Below are 26698 nucleotides of genomic sequence, written 5' to 3'. Positions count from 1 at the left end.
TACATTACATTAAATAATAGTAAACATTGTACAATATATGCATAACAAATTTGTGGTTCAATACACAGTCAGGAGGGAATAGTAGTGTTTGGATTGGTTACTATGCTTTTTTCTGTATTATGACTCTTGTAAAATAAATTGTGATCCCAAAAGTCCTATTTTTGAAAGAATGTGAGAAACAGCTGAAGGAATAATTAATAATATTTATTTTGGGTGGATAGATCTTGAGTAGAGTCACTAGCTATCTTCTGAAATGCTATCATATATAAGAAGGGAGCACCCAGACTTTGCTATTCCAAATAGATAAATTGAATCTGGAAGGTGGGTATCACAGGCAACTTTATTCCCAGCCAACAGCAGAGCCTCAAATGTGCCCTTTAACCAATTGCCTGACCCCAGAACTCACTTTGTATCCTCTTTCCATTTTACAAGTCAAGAGCTATATGACCTTGATCAAGCCATGTATAGCATCTTGGACTTTCATATTTTCATCATTCAAATGAAGTAGCAATGCTGACCTCCATCCAATCATTGTAAGGGACAAAAGCATCCTTATTAACTTCCTCTGCAAAATATTCCATCCTGGACCTTGTGTCTTAAAAGTATAACTTTTTTCTTGTGGATCTCAGAAAATCAGGAGCTCATCAAAGATAACCAAGTTCCTAAAAACACAACAACAACAACAAAAAAAAAACAGAAACAAAAAACTGAATTCATCAAAGTTAAAGGAGGTATGTGTTGTCTAATTACCATGATAAGCAGGCCGAATCTAGGAAAACTTAGTATTAGAGCTGGGTTAGAAGCAATTGGAAGATGTGTCCCCCAGATTTTGCCACCAGAAATGGCTGAGTTATTTTGACAGTTAGTCTCTGGGTTGTAAGTGACCCCTCCATGTGGCTATGCCTCTCACAGTGCAGTGGCAGGTTTCCAAAGAGACATCATATAGAACACCTGTGTTCCTAAATAGCCAGAGATGTTCTCTCTGCTGCCTTTTAGATGAACATTGAAGGTCACTTCTTCATTCCTCCATAGTATGTGCACTGCAGGATAATCCCTAAGGTCATTGCAGAGAAAGAGCTGGATCAAGAGCCTCTACCAATGATGTGAGCCAGACATACAAAAGGACAGAAGGCAGAAAAGAAAGTAGGATGGGAGATTTTGTAGCAGACTGCCTTGATTTTGTAACACTCTTCCCCTGTCTAACACTGGGATGGTTTGGAAGAGAATGTTTTATTTTAATTAAACAGTGAGTTAAATTTGAGTGAAGTCTTTTTTTGTACTGTTCACAGCTGAAATCTGATGATGAATTGGGGTGTTCATTCTTGAAAGTGGGGACATCTCTTCCTGGGAGAGTCACACTAGAGTAGAGGTTAAGTGACAAAATCAATTTAAACCATCATAATAACAAGACATATTTATTCAAAAATGAAATTAGCTTCTATTGTTTTTAATAACGAAGTGTTATCATTTACAGGAGAAAAATTATGCAATGTAGCTAAGCCTAGCACAGTGCAGTGGTGAGTTTCCAAAGACACATCATACAGAACACCCATGCTCCTAGATAGCTAGGGAAGCTCTCTATGTTGCCTGTTAGATGAATTGGAGGTCTTTTCCTTCATTTCTCCAAAAAGTGAGAAGAAATTTAAAGACCTCAGGTTTTTTTTTTTTCACTGAAAGGATCCAACTACCTGTAACTCCTCAATGTGTCCTCAAATATCAGTGTATACATATTATGATTAAAGCATATATTTTAAAAATGTAATTGCTTGGTATTATTACAGGTTTTACATTATAGAGTTGTAAAAATCTCCAATAATGAATTTTTACTTTCCTCTTTTGTCTCATTGATTGATTGATTGATTCCTCTCTTTAGAAATGATTTTACCATGAATCACAGGCTGGTCTTATATTTTCTTCTCCTTCTTCTTAATTCTCCAAAGCACAGTTATTAAAAAAAAAAGCTTCATACTTTTTGAATTAAAATGTTATCATCTTTAGGGTTGGAACATTGATTCAGTAGCAGATAATTTATTTAGCATGCATGAGGCCTTCTGTCAAATCTGTAATAGCATAAAATACAAACATGTGTATTTGTTTCCATTCTATACATAGTAGGACTCATATTGAGCACCAGCAACTGAGAAAAATTTTGCTTTGTATTTTTCTCTGTACACTTTAGTGCACAGAGAATTTTTCCTGTCAGTAAATATAGATTTATGTCACAGTGTTTTAGTGATCTCATGAAGCTGTGCTCTAGAGATAGGTCATAATTTTTAATGTCTTCTATAAATGTGTATAATTCTATTTTTATGAAATTATAAAAATCATATTTAATTGTATTTCTATTGTAAATATATTTCACCATAAAGATCAATTTTAAAATTCAACATGAGCCAGAGATATGCTCCAGAATCTCTAGGGAATTTGGATAAACCAGTTTCTGAATCCAGGTCTTACAGCTTACCTGTGAGATTCCCTAACTCTGGCTAAAAAGTATAGCTACTTTTGCCTTTCAGTATGTGAGACCTAAGCACATATGTGGTCATCTCTGTACAGTGTGCAGGGCACTCTGAATGGCAGATAGCTATTACTGTCTAAATGTAAGCTAGATAAGGTGTTCATTCAGAAATACTTTTGCCGTGTAATCATGAGAGTCCAAATTTAATCCCCAGCACCTACCTAAGAAATGCTACATATGATGGCACATGTAGGGGCTCACTGAATTGCCAATCTAATTGGTGATCTCCAGGCCACTGAGAACTCTTTTCCCAAAATAGTTTTAGAAATAGAAAGTCCTGTAGACAAGACCCAAGATTGTCCTTCTTCTTGCACATGCACACGTAAGTCCACACTGTTTTGGTTAATTTTTATTGTCAACTTGATATACCCTATACTTACCTGGAAAGAAGGATTCTCAAATTAGAATTCCCAAAATCAAGCTAGTTTACTCTGGATATTATAATTCCTAGGTAGGTTGATCTTCTCTACTCCAGGTAATAACTGAACCTAAACCAGTGATTAAGTCAATAAGTAGCATTCCACCATGGATTCAGCTTTAGATTTTTGCCTTGAGTTCTTGCCCTGATTTCTCTCAATAATAAATTATATTCTAAAACAGTCAAAGAAGATTAACCCTCACTTTTCCTAACTTGTTTCTGGTCAGAATGCTTTGTAACAGATGCAAAACCAAAAGCAAACTAGAACTTTAACATACACACACACACACACACACACACACACACACACACAGAGAGAGAGAGAGAGAGAGAGAGAGAGAGAGAGAGAGAGAGAGAGAGAATCTATAAAACTATCTGTAAATGGTGAATGCATGTGAATATCTGTGATGTAGGTCCAGAGCTGGAAGTAATTGCTACTTGTGTGGTTCAGAGGACATGGAAAGCTTTAGTGGTTTCTGTCTTCCACCCATGCATGCCACCATTTATAATCTCAGAATGGTTGGGGTGTCAGATGGGTTTTTGCATTCCTTAGACACATATTTCTTTATTTGGTTCAGTTTGGGGCAATCTGAAAATGCAATATCATTGTCACCCGCTTGAGGAAGACATGAAGCCTGAATAATTTAATATGTCACTACCATCCATCATGATAGCAAGAGCAGGAGATGGAGTGTGGAGAGGCTCAAGGCAGGCTTACCAGCAGCTGACAGAAGAGGTCCATAGACAGAGTAGCCCTGGCAGAGAAGGTAGATTCACAAAGAAGAACAACATCCTACCTCGCATAGACCAGGCAAAGATTTTGTGTTCCCTTGCTTTCTCCTTAGTATGACCTCTGATTTGTTTGACTGTGCTGCTTTGCCCAAGCCTAAACTAGAGATCCTGTTTCCTGTTTCCCATCAGCTATCCATGGTAAACCTCTAAATACTTATTAATAGCTCCATTTACTTATGGGCAAACTGCATAAAATAATTTCCATATAGAGTTTTGGTAATCCCAAGAATGTCATGCCAAAATATATCAGATACTTCTCCAGAAAGATGACTTGAGCTATTCAGGGGTGTTTGTTTTGTTTGCAGCATTATCAATGGCTAGAAGAATGTTTGCTAGTGTGATCGTTTTTAGATTAATTTGTACATGAATGAGTTGTGTTACTAACCTTATTTGAAGTAAATTCAAGATCTAGTAGAGCTGAGGTTATTTTCTCCATCCCAAGCACTAGGCTTGGATTCAGGAAGTCTGAGAGCTTGGACATCTTCACTGATGCTGTGCACCACCTCAAAGCTTTCTTTCAGCTATCCCTCCTTTCCTTTTCCACATCCCTTACACTTCATATCCACCATCAGTCTAGTGGTGTTACAAGCAGAGGGACTTTTTTGTTTATTTGTTTTTGAGACAGGGTTTCTCTGTTTAGCCCTGGCTTTCCTGGCACTTACTCTGTAGACCAGGCTGTCCTCGAACTCAGAAATCCACCTGCCTCTGCCTCCCAAGTGCTGGGATTAAAGGTGTGCACCACCACCACCCAGTGCGCAGAGGAACTTTTAATTTTTTTAAATGTTTAACTAAAAAAAAAAACCTACATGGTAAAAAAAAATCAACCATTAATCATTTTAAAGTTCAGTGACATTTCACAAATTTGTAGGTTTGTATAACCCTCACCTCTATCTAGTTCCAAGCATACTCATCACCCCAAACAGACATGAGTAGTTCTTAATAGTCATTCCGTATCCTTACCACCCTCTTCCCAATGTGGCAACCCCAAGTCTATCTATTTCCTTTCTTTTTGGATGGATTTTCTTTGGATGGCTCAAAGAGCCTACATCTTACGACTTATGGCCTTTTTTATTCAGCTTCTTTCGTTTAGCAAAATGTTGGTGAGGTCTATCTGCAATGTCAGCATTTATCACATGTCAGAGATATTTCATGTTGCTATATTGTATTCTGTTTGCTCATTTGTGTTACAACTTCTGAGCTTTGCAGAAATTACAGCTCTGAATGTCCACATGTGAGTATTTGTTTAAATACCTTTCTGTAATTAGTGTCACATTCCTTGATGGAGAATTCTTGATTTATGTAGTAAATGTGTTTAATAGTTCAGGAAACTTCTAAAACACTTTGCATAGCAACCGCCCCATTTTCATCCATTGTCATTGTATGCAGTTTATTACTTTTGCTTTTTAAAATTGTTTTTCTGAAAACCAAACAAGCATTATAACCTGGTATCAATCATTTTTTTTTATTTTGATTTCCTCAATAGATAATACAATAGAGAACAGTTTTCATGAGAACAAGGCTGTTGATCAGAACAAAACCAGGTTTAATGTTGAGTTCTGCTCTCCATAATCTCCATAGTCTGGTGCAGATTCTGAGTGTTGGCTTGTTTGTCACTAAAACTATAAATTTCTTTTGCCTGTGAGACCTCTTGTGAAGAACGCATGTATTTTCACATGCTCAATACCCTACATAACACTCTTTTCCCTGTGGTATGTGTCCAGGATAAAACCATGATGGCTCCATCCAGACCATTAAGGAAAAGTGTCTGGAGCTCTAGGAATATGGGCAGAAGTCAAAAGTTCTGAGAGGTAGATCACATCTTCTATTCTTTTTCAGGTCTCTGACTAAGTGGAAATACCAGAGCAGCCCTAAGTAATTAATGGCTCTACCTTAAGGCACTAAATCACCAATTTTATATCAAAACAGCAGCAGTGGGAGCCCTTTATCATCCATCTGAATCATCTCCGAGTCAGTCCACAATTGGCATCTCACCTCTTCTGATTATATGGATACTCAACGGCTATATACCTTGGCTAGCTGCCACCTTTCCAGGATGTCAAAGTGGAAGACTGACTACCCATGACTACATAAGCTTTTTCTTTCATCCTAATTCATACCAGTAAAAATTAAGAAAGCAAAATACCTCTGCTCTCAAGCTTTTGGTCTCTGTTCTAATTGTTCATATGCAACATAACACTGTATCCATAATGGCTCATGTGACCTGACAGTCAAACAGGAATTCTGAGGGGTGAAGATTCTGGGCCAAGCTTACAGAGTAAATGAGTAAGACATAGTATTATAACTCATATTGGATGCCAATAAATTAATTTTCTTATACTGACATCTACAACCTTTCAAGGCTAATGAATTAAACCAATATGAAACTAGAACGTATGAACCATGAGAGCTAGGACTGTGAGCATTGTTTTTGTTTTTGTTTTTGTTTTTTTGATTTGTTTTATTCCATGTATTCTTTATTTACATATCAAATGATTTCCACTTTTCTGGATCCCCACTCCCCGCAAGTCCCATAAGCCCTCTTCCCTCCCCCTGTTCCTCCATCTACTCCTTCCCACTTCCCCTGTCCTGGTATTCCCCTATACTGTTGCATTGAGTCTTTCCAGAACCAGGGGCCACTCCTCTGTTCTTTTTGGACTTCATTTAATATGTGGATTATTTCTTGGGTATTCCAAGTTTCTAGGATAATATCCACTTATCAGTGAGTGCATACCATAATTGATCTTTTGAGACTGGGTTACCTCACTTAGTATAATGTTTTCCAGCTCCATTCATTTGTCTATGAATTTCATGAATTCATTGTTTTTAATGGCTGAATAGTACTCCATTGTGTAAATATACCACATTTTTTTGTATCCATTCCTCCGTTGAGGGACACCTGGGTTGTTTCCAGCTTCTGGCTACTGCAAATAGGGCTGTTATGAACATAGTGGAGCATGTGTCCTTATTACATGCTGGGGAATCCTCTGGGTATATACCCAGGAGTGGTATAGCAGGGTCCTCAGGAAGTGACATGCCCAGTTTTCTGAGGAATCGCCAGACTGATTTCCAAAGTGGTTGCACCATCTTGCAATCCCACCAGCAGTGGAGGAGTGTTCCTCTTTCTCCACATCCTTGCCAGCACCTGCTGTCTCCTGAGTTTTTGACCTTAGCCATTCTGACTGCTGTGAGGTGAAATCTCAGGGTTGTTTTGATTTGCATTTCAATAATGATTAATGATGTTGAACATTTCTTAAGGTGTTTCTCAGCCCTCCGAAGTTCTTCATATGAAACTCATGTGAAACATTTGTTTAGCTCGGTACCCCACTTTTTAATGGGGTTATTCGGTTCTCTAGGTTCTACCTTCTTGAGTTCTCTGTATATATTAGATATTAGCCTTCTTTCAGATTTAGGGTTGGTGAAGATCCTTTCCCAATCTGTTGGTTGATGTTTTGTCCTTTAGACAGTTTCCTTTGCCTTATAGAACTTTGTAGTTTTATGAGGTCCCATTTGTCAATTCTTGATCTTAGAGCATAAGCTATTGGTGTTCTATTCAGGAACTTTTCCCCTGTGCCCATGTCCTCAAGGGTCTTCCCCAGTTTCTTTTCTATTAGTTTCAGTGTGTCAGGTTTTATGTGGAGGTCCTTGATCCATCTGGAGTTGAGCTTAGTACAAAGAGATAAGAATGGATCGATTCGCATTCTTCTGCATGCTGACCTCCAATTGAAAAGTCTTGGAAAGGACAGGAATTCAAGACCCATATCTAAACATAGTAAAAGCAATATGCAGCAAACCAGTAGCCAACATCAAACTAAATGTAGAGAAATTTGAAGCAATCCCACTAAAATCAGACTAGACAAGGCTGCCCCCTCTCTCCATATCTTTTCAATATAGTTCTTGAAGTCCTAGCTAGAGCAATTAGACAACATAAGGAGGTCAAAGGGATACAAATTGGAAAGGAAGAAGTCAAACTATCACTATTTGCAGATGATATGATAGTATACATAAGTGACCCAAAAAACTCTACTAGAGAACTCCTACAGCTGATAAACAACTTCAGCAAAGTGGCTGGCTACAAAATCAACTCAAGCAAATCAGTAGCCTTTATATACTCAAAGGATAAGCAGACTGAGAAAGAAATTAGGAAAATGACACCCTTTACAATAGCCACAAACAGCATAAAGTATCTTGGGGTAACTCTAACCAAACAAGTGAAAGACCTATATGACAAGAACTTCAGGCCTCTGAAGAACGAAATCGAAGATCTCAGGAAATGGAAAAATTTTCCATGCTCATGGATTAGCAGGAATAATATAGTTAAAATGGCCATATTGCCAAAGGCAATCTACAGATTCAATGCAATCCCCATCAAAATCCCAACCCAGTTCTTCATAGAGCTAGAAAGAGCAATGCTCAAATTAATCTGGAATAACAAAAAACCCAGGATAGCTAAAACTATTCTCAACAGTAAAAGAACTTCAGGGGGATTCAGTATCCCAGACCTCAAACTTAACTACAGAGCAATAGTGATAAAAAAAACTGCATGGTATTGGCACAATGTCAGGCAAGCGGATCAATGGAATAGGATTGAAGACCCAGAAATGAACCCACACACCTATGGTCACTTGATCTTTGACAAAGGAGATGAAAGCATCCAGTGGAAAAATGATGGTCTTTTCAACAAATGGAGCATTGTTGTTTAATGGGATCTTATCTTAACCTTTTTTTAATGTAATACACATACAAATATTAGCAATCTATGTGAGGTATGGCTTAATCATCATTCTCTGGTGCCCAGGTCCTGGCTCTAATCATTCTTTGGAAAAGTATTGGTTGAACAAGTTCCTATAGAAATGTGTTCTCCAGTGTAGTGGGTACATGAAATAAAGATTGTTTACATGGAAATGTGTAGCAGACATGGCATATATACCCAGTTTTGAAGACTCATTATAAAAATATATAAGGTATTTCAATGTTGTTTTATTTAGTTACATTTGGACTTGACATTTTTTTTTTGTGTGATTTCACATACATGTTTCATGTGGATTTTTGTGTTTTCATGTGTTATTTTTCATGCGTTTGTTGCAATATATCCTGGATATTAATTTAATTCAGCCATTTTTACTATTTTATATTTTATTTACTTCTACTTTAAGGACACTAATTGTACTAATGTTTGCCAAACATGTATCAGTGCACCATGTGTGTTCAGTGCCCACTGAGATCAGAAGAAGGCATTGGATGCCTTGGGAATGGAGTCACAGATGGTTATGAGCCACCTTGTGAGTGCTGGGAATTAAATATCAGTCTTATGGAAGAACTGCCAGTTCTTGAAACCACTGAACCAGCCATCAGTCTTATCTTTTAAAGAATGTTTTCTCAGCCAACCACTGAACAGAGCACTTCTCCCCAACAGAAGAGCTAGAGAAAGGACCCAAGTAGCTAAAGCAGTTTGCAGTCCCATAGGAGGAACAACAATATGAACCAACCAGTCCCAACAGAGCTCCCAGGAACTTAACTACCAACCAAAGAGTATATGTGGTGGGACCCATGACTCAGTCGCATGGGTAGCAGAGGATGGCCTGGTTGGACATCAATGAGAGGAGAGGCCCTTGGACCTGTGAAGGCTTATTGCCCTGGTGTAGGGGAATATCAGGTCAGGGAAGTGGGAATGGGTGGGTTAATGAGCAGGGGGAGAGGGGATGGGATAGAGGGTTTTTGGAGGGGAAACATGGAAAGGGGATAACATTTGAAATGTAAATAAAATATCTAATAAAAATAGGATTTCTTTTTGATTTTTTTTATTTATTCTTCTCTTATATATCACATTCTAGCCCCAGTTTGGAGTTTTTATTTATTCTTCACTCACATATATTTCAACCACACCTCCCAGTTTTCCTCCTCACTTCCTCTCTTCCTCAGATCCACTTCTTTGTCTTCCTTCAGAAAAGAGCAGGTCTGCCAGGAATACCAACCAAACATGGCATAACAAGTTTCAACATGAATAGTCTCAATCAAGGCTGTATGGGCAATCTAGTAAGAAGAAAAGAGTACCAATACACAGAAAAGAGTCAGAGACACCCACATTCCTCTGTTAGGAGTTCCACAAGATGACCAACACTTAGACTTACACATGTGGTTTACATTATATGTCTACTAGACAGACTGGAGAGCAGGTAGTATTACTGAAACTCAGTTTCCAATTTGAAAATGTTTAATACTGCAGAAGGGAGGAGGGATCCAGAGGAGGTTTGAGGATGAATAGCAACTATTATCCTTTGCAGTTTACAAGGCATGTTCTCTGTCTTCTCTGGCATATGGAAGAATGGATAAGTGCTAATATCTTCCTAAGCTGATTAGAGTTTTGGGGAGTTACTATTGCAAACCTCAGAGGAGAAGCTGGGAGGAGTAGAAAACATGCTCCTATGATAGGATTCGGCAAAAGACCTGCTAAGCTACACTGCTTAGCATGTGGATTCGTTGCTTGAATACAGACTTTCTAAAAGTGAGCATGCCTTCGTGTTCTCATCCATGAAAATGAGAAGTAAAGTGTCAGGGTGATAACAGGAGCCAGGATATGTTAAAGGCTTAGGACAGTGTCCTACATAAAGTCAGTACTACGTGATGTTAACTTTTCTTATTAGAACTGTCTAATGCTTTTCTTTCACTTCCCCTCACCTGTCTCTGGGAAAGAATTTTGTTTGAATCATGTAACCCATATAAATTCACTGTTCAGAGCAGAGAAAATCATTTTCTTGCCTCCACATTCTGGAGCCCTGCAATATTCCCCTCTTCTCTGCTACCTTAACATACCAGACAGAAGAAAGTTGTTCCTCCAGGTCCTTGCAATGTCTTCATCAAATGTCTTCAATTCTCTATGGATGATAAATCAGTAGATGAAAAAGTCCTCATTTTATAGCACCAACTTTTTCTTTCTTCCTTTTTTTTTTTTTGTTTTGTCTTTATGACAGTAAAAGTATTTGGTGATAACTTTTAAAGTCCTGCTAGTCAGGGGACTTCTGCTGCTCATCTACTTCCAGAATTCCACCAGGTCCTTAGCAGCTCCTTGTCAAAGATTTCCAATGGGCTAATTCATTTGGTAGCGCTGGGGTCTCCTGCTGCTTCCAAGCCCTGCTGTTATTTTCAGTTGAATTGATGAGATGTCATCTAAATTCATGTGTAATGATACATTTTGTAGCAAAGGTCAGTTGAGGCCAGTCTTGTAATTTTTCATTCATGAAAATGCTATCTTTGATAGCTTAGTGGTAGATCACTTCAAAAGCATACATGAGACCCGGGGTTCCATCCCAACTAATGCCAAAAAGACAGCAAAAAGAAAATGCTTTGTTAGTAGGGAAACAGGAGAACTAGTGTCTGTCCTTCAACCTTATGGTCCACTACACTGAAAAACATTGCTATTCTCCATACCTGAAAAGCCCCTCACCAATTATTACTAATCCACTTCTCTTTTCCGAAGCTTAGTTGCTTCATCTGTAAAGTAGACATAATGACACCACCCTTCTATGGCAGGAGGTAAGGAATGCCCATCACACAGGATTTGATACCTTGATGATAGACCAATACTGTTTTCAAAGGTTTTTTCTGGACTTGTTTCAAGAGGCTGACTCTGTTGGGGTTACTATTGCTACAATGAAACACCATGACCAAAAAACTAGTTGTGGAGGAAATGGTATATTTGGCTTGTGCATCTACTTTGTGGTCCATCATGAGGGAAGACAGGACAAGAATTCAAACTACCAGAACATGTAGACAGGAGCTGATTCAGAAGCTGTGAAGATATGTTGATTACTGGCTTGTTTTAGATGGCTTGCTCTGCCTGTTTTCTTACAGAGCCCAGGACCACCAACCCAGAGATAGCATTACCTACAATGAACTGAGTCCTTTTCTATAAATCTCTAAGAAAATGCCCTATATGCTTGACTCTAGCTCAGTCTTATACAGGCATTTTCTTAATTGACTTTCCCTCGTCTCAGATGACTTTAACATGTATCAAGTTGACATAAAATTATTCAGTATAGAGGCCAATTTGAATACTAGAGACCTCATATTTAGAGCAAAAACCTGAGCCCTAAAGCATAACTCTCCTGATTTGCACCTAGGTCTCTTCCAGTAATTGGCTTTGACCCAGCACGTCCTTGTTTCTTTACTTCATTATGGTCCTTGCTGAACTCTCAACATAACCTAGAATTATCTGAAAGAATATTCTCACTTTAGTAATTGTCTTCATCAGATTCATTGTCTATAGATGTGTCTGTGCATGATTGTCTTATTAACTGATGTAGTAGGGCTCAGAATACTGTGGCTGGTACCATTCCCTAAGTCAGTGATACCAGAATTCATGAAAAAGTTACTTGAGCCTGACCAAGACAGTAAATGGGCCAGCAGGCAACATTCCTCATAGTTTTTGCTTCAAATTCCTTCTTGGATTCCTGGCCCAACATTCCTCAGAGATGGACTGTAACCTGTAAGATAAAAATAAACCATTTCCTTTGCTGAGTTTTCAGAGAGTTTGATCACAGACATGGAAATCAAACTAGAATAATTATCTAAACTGTTAATTACATCCCCCTAATGACTATATCCCCATGAGGATGTCATGCTGTCATGTATACAAATCTTGTAGCAACAGTTCTGGAATGAATAAAAGTATAATACCATGCTGTGAACAGGGTATCTGCAAATGTAATGTCAGTGTAGTGAATGCCATTTCAAATCCCTACCCAAGGAAATTACAGAGTGAAATCCTTTAGTGAATTGAATAACATTTTCCTCTAATCTATGCTTCTTTCCCCCCTCAGGTAGGACTTTTAAAAAGGTAATGGGTTGCGTGGTGTTTGATTCAAAAGATTCAAAAAATTCATAGGACAGAGTAGCCTCCCTCTTCCCTATTCTCCAGTCATTCTATTCTGCACCCAGAAAAACTACTTTTACCAGATTCTTGAATCTCCCTGGAGATAGTCTATTATTTCTACAACCGAAATCTAATTCTTTAAAAAACCTCTCCTTCCCCTGCCTACCCACCCCATGCTCAGGATCTCTGGCCTCCTTAGCACTTCTCTAAGTAGAGAATTCCTCAGTGTCTTAATCTATATCTTTCAATACCTTATCTTTTTTTTTTTTAAAAAAAAAAGGTCAAAACACAAACATCTGAAAGTAGTACCAGACATAATGGTACATGCGTGTAATCCCAGCACTTGGGTGTCAGAAGAGGTGGATCAAGACTTTAAGGCCAGAGTCAGCCAAGTTAAAAAAAAATGTACCTCAAAGCCCTGACTTGACTCTGTCACTCACTCACTCACTCACTCACTCCCTAACAACTAAACAAAAAATAAGCAAATATAAGTCTCAAAACCACAAAGATTAAAATAAGTAACTCACTCACTTTCCCAGTCAGAGTTAAGGATTCTTAGTGTTTGGGCATTGTTCTTTGAGGAATCACCTGTTCATAGCCTACAAATCATGACTCTTCTCCTGTATGTTCCTCAGAATCCATCTCTGTAGCCTTTGTCATATTCATCTCCCTTTCTGATTCGCTCTGTATCTGTCCCTCTCCCATGCTGTACATGTTCTTCTGGGTCATCACAGTGCCTCCTGCTGCTCATTCAGTCTGGCACACATCCCACTACCTGGGTGCCTAGAGTATCCTTTCTGATTCACATATATAACCAATTCATTTTCTTTCTCTGGGAACTTCTGTGACGATTAAGAATAGGCCCCACCCTATAACCCCTTAGTGCTGCACTCAAGTCTCTCGTGGTGTGGCATGGACAACTCATTGTGACTTGGTCCTGGATTTGATGTTGTCTATATCTATCTGCCCAAGTCCTTGACCTCAGGAAGGCTTCACAAGGCAGCTCCTGGAAAGTCCTTTTTTTCTGCCAGAGTTCCATCTATCTTTCAAACCATGCTTTAAATCTTAACTCCTCCATAAAGCTTTCCTAGGTAGTCCATGTTAAAATGAATTGCTCTTCCCCATATTCCTAGCATCGTGTTGTGTGGAATACATAGTCCATGAATTAGGTTTAAGGCTCCTAAGGATCTCATTTGTCCCCCTGACTAGCTTATGATACCCTGGCTAGTAAGGGCTGAGAGGCATTTATCTTTGTATCTCTGTGTCTGGCTTTAAGCCTGGCATATCCTGAGCCTGTGGTTGAAATGAATCTGAAATTAAGTTGCCTGGAGAATTTTATTTTTAGAGTTAATCTCAGCACATGTAGCAATAGTAGGTTTCCATTATTTAGTACACACTGAGGTCCTCTTTTTTTTTTTTTTAACATGTCATAGTTGTTCAAAGCAAATCCAGGAGGTTAAGAGTTACTGCCCTTGTTTTAGAAACAACTGAGAGCTTACAAAGGGGAAAAGGCACCTCAAGGTCGAATAGCTTGGAAACTGCTGAACCATGATTAGAACCCAGATCTGCCTCACTGCCAATCTCAGCTACTTCCATTCATCATGTAGACTCTCATGTCACTGGGGAATCATCAGGAGAAGCTCAAGGATAGAACCATGGGTCTTCAGGGTGGCTAAGGGGTTTAACAAGCTTCCAGGGTACTATGACAAGGCTGACTGATTGATGGTGCTTCTCTGCAGGGGGGATCAGCTTTGGGAGAACCAAGGGGACATCAGGCTCAGAAGCAGATGATGAAACACAGCTGACGTTCTACACAGAGCAGTATCGCAGTCGCCGCCGCAGCAAAGGTAATCGAGTCCCTGGGAGGTTTCCAGACCTGCCACACATATTTACAAAGTCCAGGGAACAGATTATGTGATAAGTGGCAATGTAAATCTGTTTCAGCACATTTAGCATCCCCAGAACTGATCACAGTGCTGACCTTTAATCTTTCCTGTTCTGTTCCATTCCTTATTTCCTGACCTACATGATTCCCCAATTAGAACCCATTTCCCTTAAATGTATGCATATTGAAATTTCAGTATAGGAAATGAAATAACTAATCATATTGAAAGGAAACTAGTGCTAAACGTAAATCAGATTTAGGTTAGATGTGTGCTGGGTAATTTGAACCATGGGTGGAGGGCAGTTCTTAACATGATCTAGTAATTTAACTTCATATTTCTTAGGAGTGAAAATGTAAAGGGAATATTCTCAAGTGAAAAATGTATAGGTTCCATGGGATAGAATTAAACATTTGTCCATCATACTGTTTCCCCAGATCTGAGTGTTCTGTAGTTGGTCCCTGTCAAGGAGGCATTTTGTGACCCACTAAAGAGTGCCTTCAACACAGTGGCAGTCAATATAAAGGCTATCAAAATGCTAGTGCAAATGTGACTTTCGGGGAGTGGGGAACCAGAAAAGGGGAAATCATTTGAAATGTAAATAAAAAATATATTGAATAAAATTAAAAAAAAAGTAGAGCCAGCAAAAAACAACAAAAAAAAAAGAATCATTACAAGGCTGCACCTACAGCTGAAGTTCATAGCTCTCTTATGATTTGGTAGGATATGTAAGAAAACACTGTATTACAGGAGGTGTGTGTGTGTGTGTGTATGTATACACACACACACACACACACACACACACACACACACACACACACATATATATATATATATTACCTCCTCTCTTACCTAAGGCTGGGGAATTAGCCAATAAGAAGTGGTATTTGTATAAGAGACCCTGGGGTGTCCAAAGGCTAGTACAGATTGACAAGCTTTGACCACTCTGTGAAAGGAAGGTTCAATATCATAGGTAAGGCATGTCTGTCACCTTGCACTGACCATCATTTTGAGAACTATGGTTAATTATTAATATTTGTGGGTTACAGATATGTCCAAAGGGAGCTGAAATGTTGCCTGGGCTAGGAACATTTTTTCATGATGGACCTTTCATAGCAATGTAGTGAATCACATACCTTTGGATACATTTTGCCCTTGGGCAAATTATTTACATTCCTTCATCTGTAGAATGGGCCTTGTAATGACTATAACTGCCATTTAGAGTTGACTATTGATTTTTATCACATTATATAAAAAATTATCACAGTACTTGGTGTAAGGACAAAATGGAGGTGGACATTTTTAATGTCACTTCAGTTCTTATTGCTTTGATTCTAGTCTCCCTACGCTTGGTACTTATCATAAAAACGGCTCCATATGGGAAGCATTTCTACTTACATTCCCTAGGAAGAATTTTCAACCTCTACAGCTTTCAAATAATAGGTCCTGCTTCTCAGTTCATCCCATGCAACGGCTCTCTGGGATCTATGGTAGTGCAGATTTAGAAGCTGGTGATCAATGATTCCTGACCTGTCTTCTCCTCCCTCAGTTCACAGCCAAAATTAGAACCAGAGAATGGTGGGTTTCCTCAGCAGAACTGGGTTATTTATTTATAGCTAATTGGAAAAGCATTAATCACTGAGCATGCAGCCTATAAATTGGAGTTAAACTTAAAAAAGTAAAAGCAAAGGCAAGCAACAGGATTTGAGATAAAAGATTTGGCCCACAGCCCCAGACACTCCCAAAGGCCTCTCGGTGCTCTTAGGATAGCGTGAGGAACAGAGCTGTGGCGTCTACTTGCTCCCTCTCAAGCCCTGCTTGCCAAAGCAATGCCAAATCTACTTCCTCCTTCTCTGCTGCCATTTGCTTCACACTAATAGCACAGTCTTCTTCCTGCATTTCTGGTTTCTGCTGCATATATCTCTTCCTTCACAGGGTGCTGTGTTGACTTGATATCTGCCCACTTCTTATATCTGCTTCTTTTCCTTTCTTATCCTTCTGTCTCCATCGCCTGCCACATTTTCTTCTTTTTTCTCTTCTCACTCTCTCTTCTCCTCTTCTTTATTTCCTGCTCTTTACTTCAGCCATTTCCTACTTACTCATTCTGTCTGTTCTCCCCTTCTTGCATACATACCACAAACATACATACATACATACAAACATACATACATACATATATACATACATATATACATACTTACTTACATACCACAGCCAGTGCTATAAGCGGCAACCACATGAACACAAAACCAAGGAAAAGTTTTATACTTTTTAACCATGTGGAGGTTGTATTATATAAAAATGTGAAACTCCTTCACAATGAAAAACAGAGTGTGAGTAAGAGAACAAAATGAGGAGAGAAGTTCATGTGAGATCCTGGGCATACGTCTCTCCTCTTTGTGCTGGTAAACAAGCAGGTAACACTGCTGTTCATGGTGCAGTGTTGAGGATGCACTTGGCCTTGTTGAGCTTGTCAGTCTTGTTGCTATTCCTGATGCTGCTACTGCTGATATTCTGTTGAAGACGTGAAGTTGATAAGGTCATGGCAAAGCCTCTGTTCCAGCCAAGTACACTTAGAGCTGAATGTCGAATTCTTCAGGTGCTGCATTTGTCCACACAAGTGCCAAGGCCCCCTCTGTTCTTCTTAGACTAAGCAAAGGACTGGATGAGTCTGCAGCACTCAGAGTATTATTGAGGAAAATACATGGTGCAAAAGTGAACCAGGCGAGGTATGAGAGTCCTCTGAGCTGCCAGAATAACAGAACATGGTATTAAGAACTTGGGTTCTGGGCTCCCTGAGTTTGAATTCCAGCCCAGACACTTACTGGGGTCATTTTAACATGTGTCTTGTGCATCCCTGTGCATTCTTTCTCTGAACTATAAAATAAGAAAATGAGGATATAAGACTAATTGTCTAGAAGAATGTCCTGAAGAACAAAATTAACTAGTATCTAAAAAGAATTTAAGCAGATGTTAGGGTGAAGTAAAGATATTGAAACAGAGGCTAAACTACCAAGGAAGGACCAATATGTGGCTAGGGCTGTCGGGAATCTCACATCAGTTAGCAACTCACTATTAGACATTAGTGAAGGTCCACCTGCCTAGGCTTCCATTATCTGGAACATGGAACAGTAGCAGGAAAGGCAGGCTCTGGTCCAATCCTCTTTTGGAGCTCCCTTCTCTCTGGGCAATGCATCAGAGAATCTTTTAAATGTGCTTGCTTCAGGCTCTGTTTGAATCCTTTGTCCAAGGTTTTCCCATTTACTGTTTCTCTAGAGTGTGTGCCAGGACCACAGTGATGGCTTCAGGGACCTAGGTGGACTGTGCTTCTCACTTTCCATTTCCCCAGCATCCCAGTATTCTCCCTGCCTCTGTGGCTGCTATCCAAGCTCCTCCTCAGCAAATGCAGTGAGTCAGCTGCTCCCTGACAGCTGCCCAGTAGTATGTGAGCCTCTCTGGCTTGGAAGCAAAAGCTGAAGTATAAGGAAGTCAAGGAGAAAGATAAAAATACCAGGAAAAGCAAATCCCTATGTTGTAGGAAATGGCTCTCTCATAACATTTGGGACTCCATATTAACTCACTGTGCCCTCTTTGTATCCATTTAAAAATAAAACCGGTGCTGTCTTTTTCCAAATCTGGAAGCGTGTGGCATTTGACTAGTGCCATCTTTGAAGTGCCCAAAAAATAAAAAGAGATCTCAGGGTTCTTTGAGGACAGCAGGACTAGTAGATCCCCGTGGTTGCCTTCTTTTTGCCTTTAGGACTTAAAAAAAATAGGCCACTAACTCATTTCTAAGCCCAAAATAGTGATTTATTTGTTGTTGCTGTTGTTTAGTTGTTTTTTCACAGATTTCCCAAAGTTTCTTGCTCAATTATCATACAACATCTCTTTCTAATATTCCTGCTTCGGGCTTGCAAAACCATCACACACAAGCCTCTCTTGGAATATTCCCGTCTGTTCTGATTGCTGTCACACACTCTGACATCTACACTTTAATGACATCTTCTACCGAGCCATCCTGCACCACAGATAATTTCCCTTTTTTATTCTTTACAGATCCAGTTGTCTTCCCATTATATAGATGCCATCACCATAATATTTTGACATTTACTTATGTGTTTCAGAGTAAGTTTATGTTCTCCATAGACTTGGAGACTTTGTGATGATAAGAACACAGTGTCCAACCTGTTAACCCTAGCACCAAAAGCAGGCATGGGCCACAATGGACCAATTTTGAGTGAATGGATGATGCAAAAAGTAAATGAGAGAAATAACAGTGAATGGTGTGATTATGAGTTGTGCATAGTGGCCTCTACTTTCCTCTATGCCTTTCTTATTTATACCCCATTCCTATTTCTGACAAGTGGTATACTCTTCTCTTCCTTTCTCCTTCCTGTTTCCGGTGAGAGAAACTGAAAACTTAATACTACCTCATTTCCACTTCATTTCGACAGAGAGAGTCATGCCTAAGATTGGTGAGAGCACATGAGTATTGATGTTGAAAGGTGGACTCTTAAACATGTGTCCTTTAAACAGAGTTGGGATATGAGCCATTCTGAGGGGCTATACTGAGGCCTGAGTCTTTGTGATAGAACAGTATACACCTGAGGCTGATTCTGAAGGAGGACCAAGAAATAAGAGGAGAGGGAACATCTTTAACAGGTGTGATGGGTACATAGCTCTCTGTGTTAATATTTCTCATTAGAAACATAGAACTGGTGTTCAGTTCAGCCATACCTGAGTGGAAGCTTAGACATCATCACTCTGGGTTTGGATTTTAATTTCTGGACACTTCCCTTTGTATGAAATAATGCTTTTAAAATATCTCTCACACTGTGAAGTAGTCCATAAATATAAACACCCAGAGTTGTTCAATAAAGAATTCATTGTTTTCATATTTTTACCTTCATTTAAAACAGTCTCTGCTTCCAACTAAACCAACCTCAACAGCATCTCAATTTTGCCATTTGGATCTATGGGAAAAAACATGTATTTGTAAGATGTGATTCAAGCTATTTGTAAGACTGTTTTGGATAGATGATTTGCTGGCCAGATAGACTTCATTATGAAGTGTGAGGGATGAAGAAATGTAGACAGTGAAAAAGAGATAAGAAGAGATGATTGTACAATGTGTGTGTCTGTGTGTGTGTGTGTGCATGTGTGTGTGCGTGTGTGTGTGGTAGCATTTCCTATATATAGGATCAGCAATACTTTTCCTGCAAATGTCCAGTTAGTAAACATGGTCAGCCCTGCAGACTGTACATTCTGTTAGAACTGCTCACCTTTACTGACATTCCATAAGGATGCCCATAGACTGCATATAAATGAACACATGTAAATAAATGTGCTCCAGTAAAGCTTTGTTTTTCCATAGTATGCTGATCCAAAATTATCCACAGGCCATAGTTATCTCACTGCTGCCCTAAACCTACATCTAACAAGTTGCCTGACCTGTGCATCTGGTTTAGAAAACAGGTGGGAAATTTCATAGTGCTTGGTAAAATTAATCTGACCTCATAAGATTGTGCTGTCTAAAGAGTCTGTTTGACAAGCAAACAGTTCTGTGCTTGGTCAAGTAAATAACCATTGAAGATAACAGGCATACCGCTGTGGTAGTAGTCTACAGAATTAGTTAACGACAGAGCTGAAATGATAGACTGACACTGGGTAGGAATTTTGCCCTATTGGCTGGAAAAGGCACTGCCTAAAGCAAGGAGTACTAGACTACAGTGAGATGTGTACCTAAGTCAGTACCTCACCATCGACCAGTTTAGATACTTCTAGAAGGTCTACATCCTCTGAAGTCCTCTGTTTTCCTGTTAATCATTCAAAGACTTTGATATTGTTTCATCAAGTCTGAATCTCATGCTCAAACTAATAACTTTGGATACTTACAAATGCAGGTTAAACATGATGCTGGGCCATGTGGGAAATAGAGACTATGTCATGTCCCATCATCAGAACAGCTATGAGCTCCCAGGGACCTGGGTTGCAGCTCACGTTGGAACGTTGGAAGTGATATTGATCAAAATAAGCTAGGGTATAATTGAAGGTCCCAATAAAAAGTACAGATGTGTGGCCAGCCTGAGGCATAACATTGAGCAGGAGACATAGTGGTCCTGGCTAGGTTGCTGAGTTCTTTCAACTATCGGATTCCAAGTTTACCCTTGTGCTGTGACTATCAGGCCTTAAGTAAACCCCTCTCCTTCTCTATTCTCATTTTCTGTATATTCAGTTGCTTCTGGAGATTTGGTCTTTCTGATCCCCATCTGTTGCCCTTTTTCTAAGCATTTCTAAATAGTTCAACAATGAGAAGTAGGGACTGGATGACCATGTTTGATTTTTTCTTGTCATTTTGGTTGCTTGCTTTAATTTGATAACTATTTTAAATTTTAGATGTATCTGTTTTGTTTGTATGAGTATTTGCCTTCATATAGGTAAGTATATGACATGAATGTCTGGTGCCTGTGTAGGTCAGAAGAAGGCATAACATTCATCTGGAGTTAGAGATGGTTCTGGATCACTGTCTGGGTGGCAGGAACTGAGCCCAGGCCCTCTGTAAGAAAAAGTAATGACATATAATTCCAGCCCCACGATTGGGTGATTCTTATACTGGTATTTTCTCTTTTGAATTGTAAACAAAGCTTTGTGTGAAAAGGGGTGGATATGTGGTATTTTCCTTATGTTTACACACATACACACACACACACACCATACACAAACACATACACACACACACACACACACACACACACACACACATGTATACACACTTACTCACAAACACACCATGAGTTTAATCCTCTTTCAGAGGAAAAGGACAAGCTATGGAGACTACAAGCTTAATCCATATCTGAGAAAAGGCTTTGGAGATTAGAGATAGGAGACTGTAAAAAGTCTAAGGTGAGAAGCCATGATGAGTATGTTCCCCCAAATAAAGGTAGAGTGTTTAAATAGAGAAGCATCCACAAAATTGTACCTGCCCAGGTGTAAAGTTTAGGAATCCCTGGCAGTTTAGGGATGAAGGTGGAAGAGAGATATCAGAGGCATACAGTACCAGTCCATGTCTATACGAATGCTGAGAAATAAGAACGGGGAAAATGAAAATCCATGTCTTGACATTATGAAAGTCCTTGACCCTGTCCTCTACCTTCACTGCTAAGTGATTTTTAGGGTTTTGTTCGGTTCAAAAGACAATTCATGCAAATAATTCATTGTACACACAGGAACTAAGGTTTCGAGAAGGAAAGCAGCTCTTCCAAGGTTAAAAATAGCATCCTTAAATGACAAAAGCAAATGAGATGAAATGCTAATAGGTGGAGTAAGGCAGTGACATATGGATGCTCTTAACTCTTCTCTTCCTTGCCACAGTCTCATAAGTTTGAAATTATTTCCAGACAAAACACTCATTGCTTTTAGGGTGTGCATAGACTTCAGAATTAGCAGGTGCAGGTTTCAGTTCTTGCTCTGCCAGACTGAAGCTGCCTTGTCCTTTCCTTCTGTGCCTGCAGCCACTGTCATTAATGGAGAACAAGCTAGTTGGATCTCTGCTCTTCCTTAGGCTATTGTGAGGATTAACCATGCAAAGGGAATTATCAGTCAAGGCTGTTGTGTGACCAGTTCAGCAACAGGTAGGTCAGCAGGCCATATCAGTGCTTCAGCCCCACCTCATGCATGGTTATCTTTCTAGTGCCCTGGCTCACAAACTGCTCTTGTTTCTAGAAGAGCAACAAAGAAGACATGTTCAGTGCAATGATGAATTTGGTTGTACTGGACTCCTGGGAACATTGTGGTACAGCTTTTACTTTCACTGTCCTCTGCCTTTTGTCTAAAGATAGCTTTCCCCACATTCACAGCCCTTTTCATGCTGGCAGCTGTACTCATAGGACCTGCTACTCAGGAAGAGTAAACACTGCAGACATATTGATCTGTACTTAATCAGCCTCCAAAGAATCTGTTGCCACAATGACCTGCGAGGGATGATTGGGCTCTGGAGGGCAGGCATACTGTCAGAGTTGTGGGAAGTCTGAGCCTGCTTCTCTCAACCCAGTAGATCCCTGCTGAGGAAAACATGACCTGGGGGCTCTAGACTGTCAGCTGGAGCTCCATGGATGAAGAAAACAGCATCTTCATGGGGTGCAGTAACTAGTTGACATAGAGTGTGGGGGTGGGTATAGGAAAGATCAGATTGTCAGCATTAAGGAGAAAGTTGGTGATAGACTGAGGTTCCTCGGAAAGAAGGAAAAAAGAATCAGTGGGAGGAATAGTCAACTGACATATGATGCACTTCCTGGAAGTCTTAAACCTTATATGCTAATCCTGGATATCATTTCATTTAGTTAGGAGAGTAGGAGCCTCAGCTTCTTACCCATCAAACAGCAGGTAGAACTTGATGCTGCCTAAGTCCTCTGCCATGCAACTCTAAAAGCACAAGCTAGAAATTGGATCAGAAAGACTGAAGAAAAAGGATAGAACAGGGGAAACCACACTTGATGTTTTCTATACTTCTTGGGCTGTTCTATTCCTTTCTTACTAAATTACCTCATCTGAATCTCAGCAATATCGTTTTACAAATGAGAAAATAGAATCTTAAGAAATTTATTGTATATGATATTACCATGAGGCAAGGGGAACATAACAATGAACGGCCAGATCATTCTATGGATGCATGAAATAAGTCATGTGCAGTGCTTGTGACTAGAGCTCAGTTAGTAAAATGCCTGCCTAGCATGCAGGAGGTCCCAGGCTCTATTCTCAGTACCATATAACTGAGAGTTGGGGGTGATAGGAAGATCAGAACTTTTCTTTTTAATTTTTTATTTATTTTTATGATTTATTTTTATTTTTTATTTTTATATTTAGAATTTTACCCATAAGTTCTGGAGTTGCATCATTCTACTCCTTTCTCCTCCAACTCCCACCAAAAGAAACTCCTCCAGTCTTCCTGTTCTTGTCTCAAGTTTGTGACCTGGTCTCCAATTACTATTATTATACATGCAAGTACACACACACACACACACACACACACACACACAAACCCTACTAAATCCATGTAATACACAGGGTGGTGGTGGTGCACGCCTGTAATCCCAGCAGTCTGGGAGGCAGAGACAGGTGGATTTCAGAGTTCGAGGCCAGCCTGGTCTACAGAGTGAATTCCACGACAGCCAGGGCTATTCAAAGAAACCCTGTCTAGAAAAAAAAATAAATCCATGTAATATTGTTTATACATGTAGATACATGGGTTTAGGGATGACAACTAGGAATTGAATAATGTATCAAGTAACTTTTACCTGGAAAAAACGTTTTTCTTTTTCTCAACAGCTATTAATTGCATAAAGGTGCATCATCTATGTCTGGGACCTTGATAAATTAACCCCTTCCCTGTCAACACGTCAACTACTATTGCAATTTATAAAGATCTGTTTCATCAGCCACATTATTGAAGTTTCATAGGTGATAGTTTTCCTGTCCTCTCTAGAACATACTGTCTGGCAGTACAAATCCTTGCCCCACCCCTCAGCTTTTAAAATTTTTCTTCCCTCTTTCTGTAATGTTTCTTGAGACACAGATGTAGAACTTGTGTTTTTAGATATATCAATAGGAACCAGGCATCCCACTGTCATCAAGATCATCCACAGATAAGTGTCATGTAGTTTTAAATGAAACTGTCTCAAAAGAAAGAACCAATTACAGTACTTGGCCCAGGTCTTTGCCCTTAGGAAAGAGGAAGTGGATCAACAAGTTTGTGCTGTTGCAAGAAGCCTAAGGTACCTGACACTATTATATTATTGAGAACTTCCTAGTGTCAGCTCTATAACTGTTTGCTAGTGAAGTAACCCTAGAAGGGGTCTGGAATCACAAGTAAAGTAGCATAAGATCTAGACTCAGCCAGCATTAAGAGGGAAGTTTCCCTGAAGGAAAACGGTAGCCTCATTGGACCAAATCCCTCAGAGTACAACCAAAAACGTGGATCCTGGTATGTGCTCTGACAGAAAACAGACGTCAAGAGTAACCTTTGAGGCTATGCTATAGCCAGATGGATGCAGTCCCTGGGAGCCAACCATGCATATTCACATGGAAAGTGTATATATTTCACTTCTGAACAACTTTTATAAGAAGACAAAATGAAAGCTTGTGGTGGTTTGAATGAGACTAACCCAACAGACTCATAGATTTGAATACTTGATCCTCAGGTGTTGACCCTTCTTAGAGCAGATTAGGCAGCATTACTTTGTTGTAGGAGGCATGTCGTTGGGTTTTGAAAGCTTAAAGCATTTTCATTTATTACCTTCTGACTCACACCTGTGTAGACCACACTTACCCTCTCATCTATGGCTCCAACAGCATGAATATTTTCCTGTTGCCATGCTCCCCACTGTGATGGTCATAGACACTAACCCTCTGAAACTGAAGCACCCAAATAAGCTATTTCTTCTATAAGTTGCATTTGTCATTGTATCTTACTGCAGTGACAGAAAAGTATCAAAAGCAAAAGTAAATTGTAAATATTTGCTATCAGGTACCCCTTGGTGTAGGGAGCCTTTTTGATGAGGGACTTGTAGCAATTGTGTTAGAGTTCAGCAAATGAACCTTTTCCCTTAGTATTTCCTTGAAGATAAAGCACTTCAGGATGGTGAATGTTTAAAGATATAGCACCATTTCCCCCATAACCTTATATTAAAATAAGGTGGATCCATCTGCCCTTGCCCTAGAGTTACTTATTACATACTATGGATTGTTTATTTGTTTTGAGTGTTTTGTTTGTTGGTTTGCTTTTTTGTGGTTTTCTTTTCCATTTTATTCCTTCCTCACTTTCACCTTTACCTCTGCTGTGCTGTGAGCCATGTGTCAATTGAGGACAGCAGAAAGGACCTTTCACAGGAAAACTTAAATAAAAAACACCTGGCCAACTGATAAATGCTTATTACATGATACTGAAGAGAAGACACTGTCCATAAGAAGTAAGAATTTAGCTTCAGGCTCAAGGCCCATTGTATAAATAGTTCAAGACCTGCAAAATACTCCCTGGGGGATGATGCAATAAGCTGTTAGGTAGAGTAGCAAACAAGTGCTTCTGCCACAGTCTTCAGAGGGAGTGGGATTCCCCAGAAATAGATGTAGGGTCAGTTGAAGAAACTGGATGCTTGGAAGCCGAATGACAAGCTTCTTCCCACTCCTAGTTCTAGATCCTCCCCAAGGTTAAAGCCACAAATGGAGAGAAGTGCTCCTGGTTGTTTGAGGGGCTTTTAGTGCTATGTAGTTCCCTAACTTTAGTGAGCCTCAGGGTCAGTTAGAAAGCTTTAAGATACTGACAGATCCAAGTATCTATTTCAGATTCATTGCAAGGAAATGAATGCCCAAGCAAGGAGTCTTCTCAATGATATAAAGTCCTTCCTAGATTCTAATTTCTGGCCAAGGTTCAAAGCCACCATTTCATAACTTCTGTAACATTGTCCAGAGAACACCTTTGTTCTTATTCTGGATTTTAGCCTCCAGTCACGTCTATCTTCTTCCCAGCCAAGACTTTGAGCAGCAATTAAAGGCAGAGCACTGAAGCAGACATTAATTGAATGTCAGTGTGGCCCAGAGCCACTATAGCCACTGTCTTCCTATGTAATCAGCTCTGTTCTTTGTCTCCATATTTAAAGGATCCATATTTAAAGGATCAAAACTGCCCCCAGACAGAGTAAGATCATGAAGGTCACAGAATCAATGATTGCAGGTCTACATTAATTTTAGTTAGCTCAAAAATAATAATTAAATTATTGCCAATAGTACCTCAAATTATTCCCATGAGAATCTTGTAGGTTTCCCTTTCCTCCCTTGTATCATAAGTCCTGGCAAGGCCTGACATTTTTATGATGTGCAGTACATTGGTACCTTATGCTAAACAGCTGTCACAACCTTTCTAGAAAGATTTTCATTTTGTTTTGGGAGACGAGACTGGGAATTTGGACTCCACTACTAAAAGAACAATAACATATAGAAAACTTAGCTTTGGTCTACTCCCAGAGTTGGCCCTATTTAATGAGACAAAGGATAGAAAATTATGCATTCAGAAATTATTATGGGCTTAGAAAGATTCTCTCTGATGTCTTTCTTTGCTCCCTTCCCAAAAACCTCAGAGGGAATAGGCATTGGCTTTCTTTCTCTTAAAGTTCTTTTTCAGGCTTCCTCTGCACATACCTGCAGAAAATATCATTCAGCCTAAGCAA

General features: G+C 39.5%; 1 protein-coding gene across 3 annotated transcripts in view; it reads left to right on the top strand.

The window, feature by feature from the left end:
• Astn2 (astrotactin 2) overlaps positions 1-26698 on the top strand; it is a 989271-nt gene that overhangs the window by 321523 nt on the left and 641050 nt on the right. For all 3 annotated transcript variants that reach the window (XM_052176645.1, XM_052176644.1, XM_052176643.1), the window contains one exon: positions 14337-14444. In XM_052176645.1, coding sequence (XP_052032605.1) covers positions 14337-14444 — 108 coding nt within the window. The remainder of the gene's footprint in view (positions 1-14336; positions 14445-26698) is intronic.

Source organism: Apodemus sylvaticus, chromosome 3, assembly GCF_947179515.1.
Source record: "Apodemus sylvaticus chromosome 3, mApoSyl1.1, whole genome shotgun sequence".
NCBI lineage: Eukaryota > Metazoa > Chordata > Mammalia > Rodentia > Muridae > Apodemus > Apodemus sylvaticus.
Note: the sequence above shows the minus strand (reverse complement) of the source record. Positions and strands in the feature narration are given on the sequence as shown.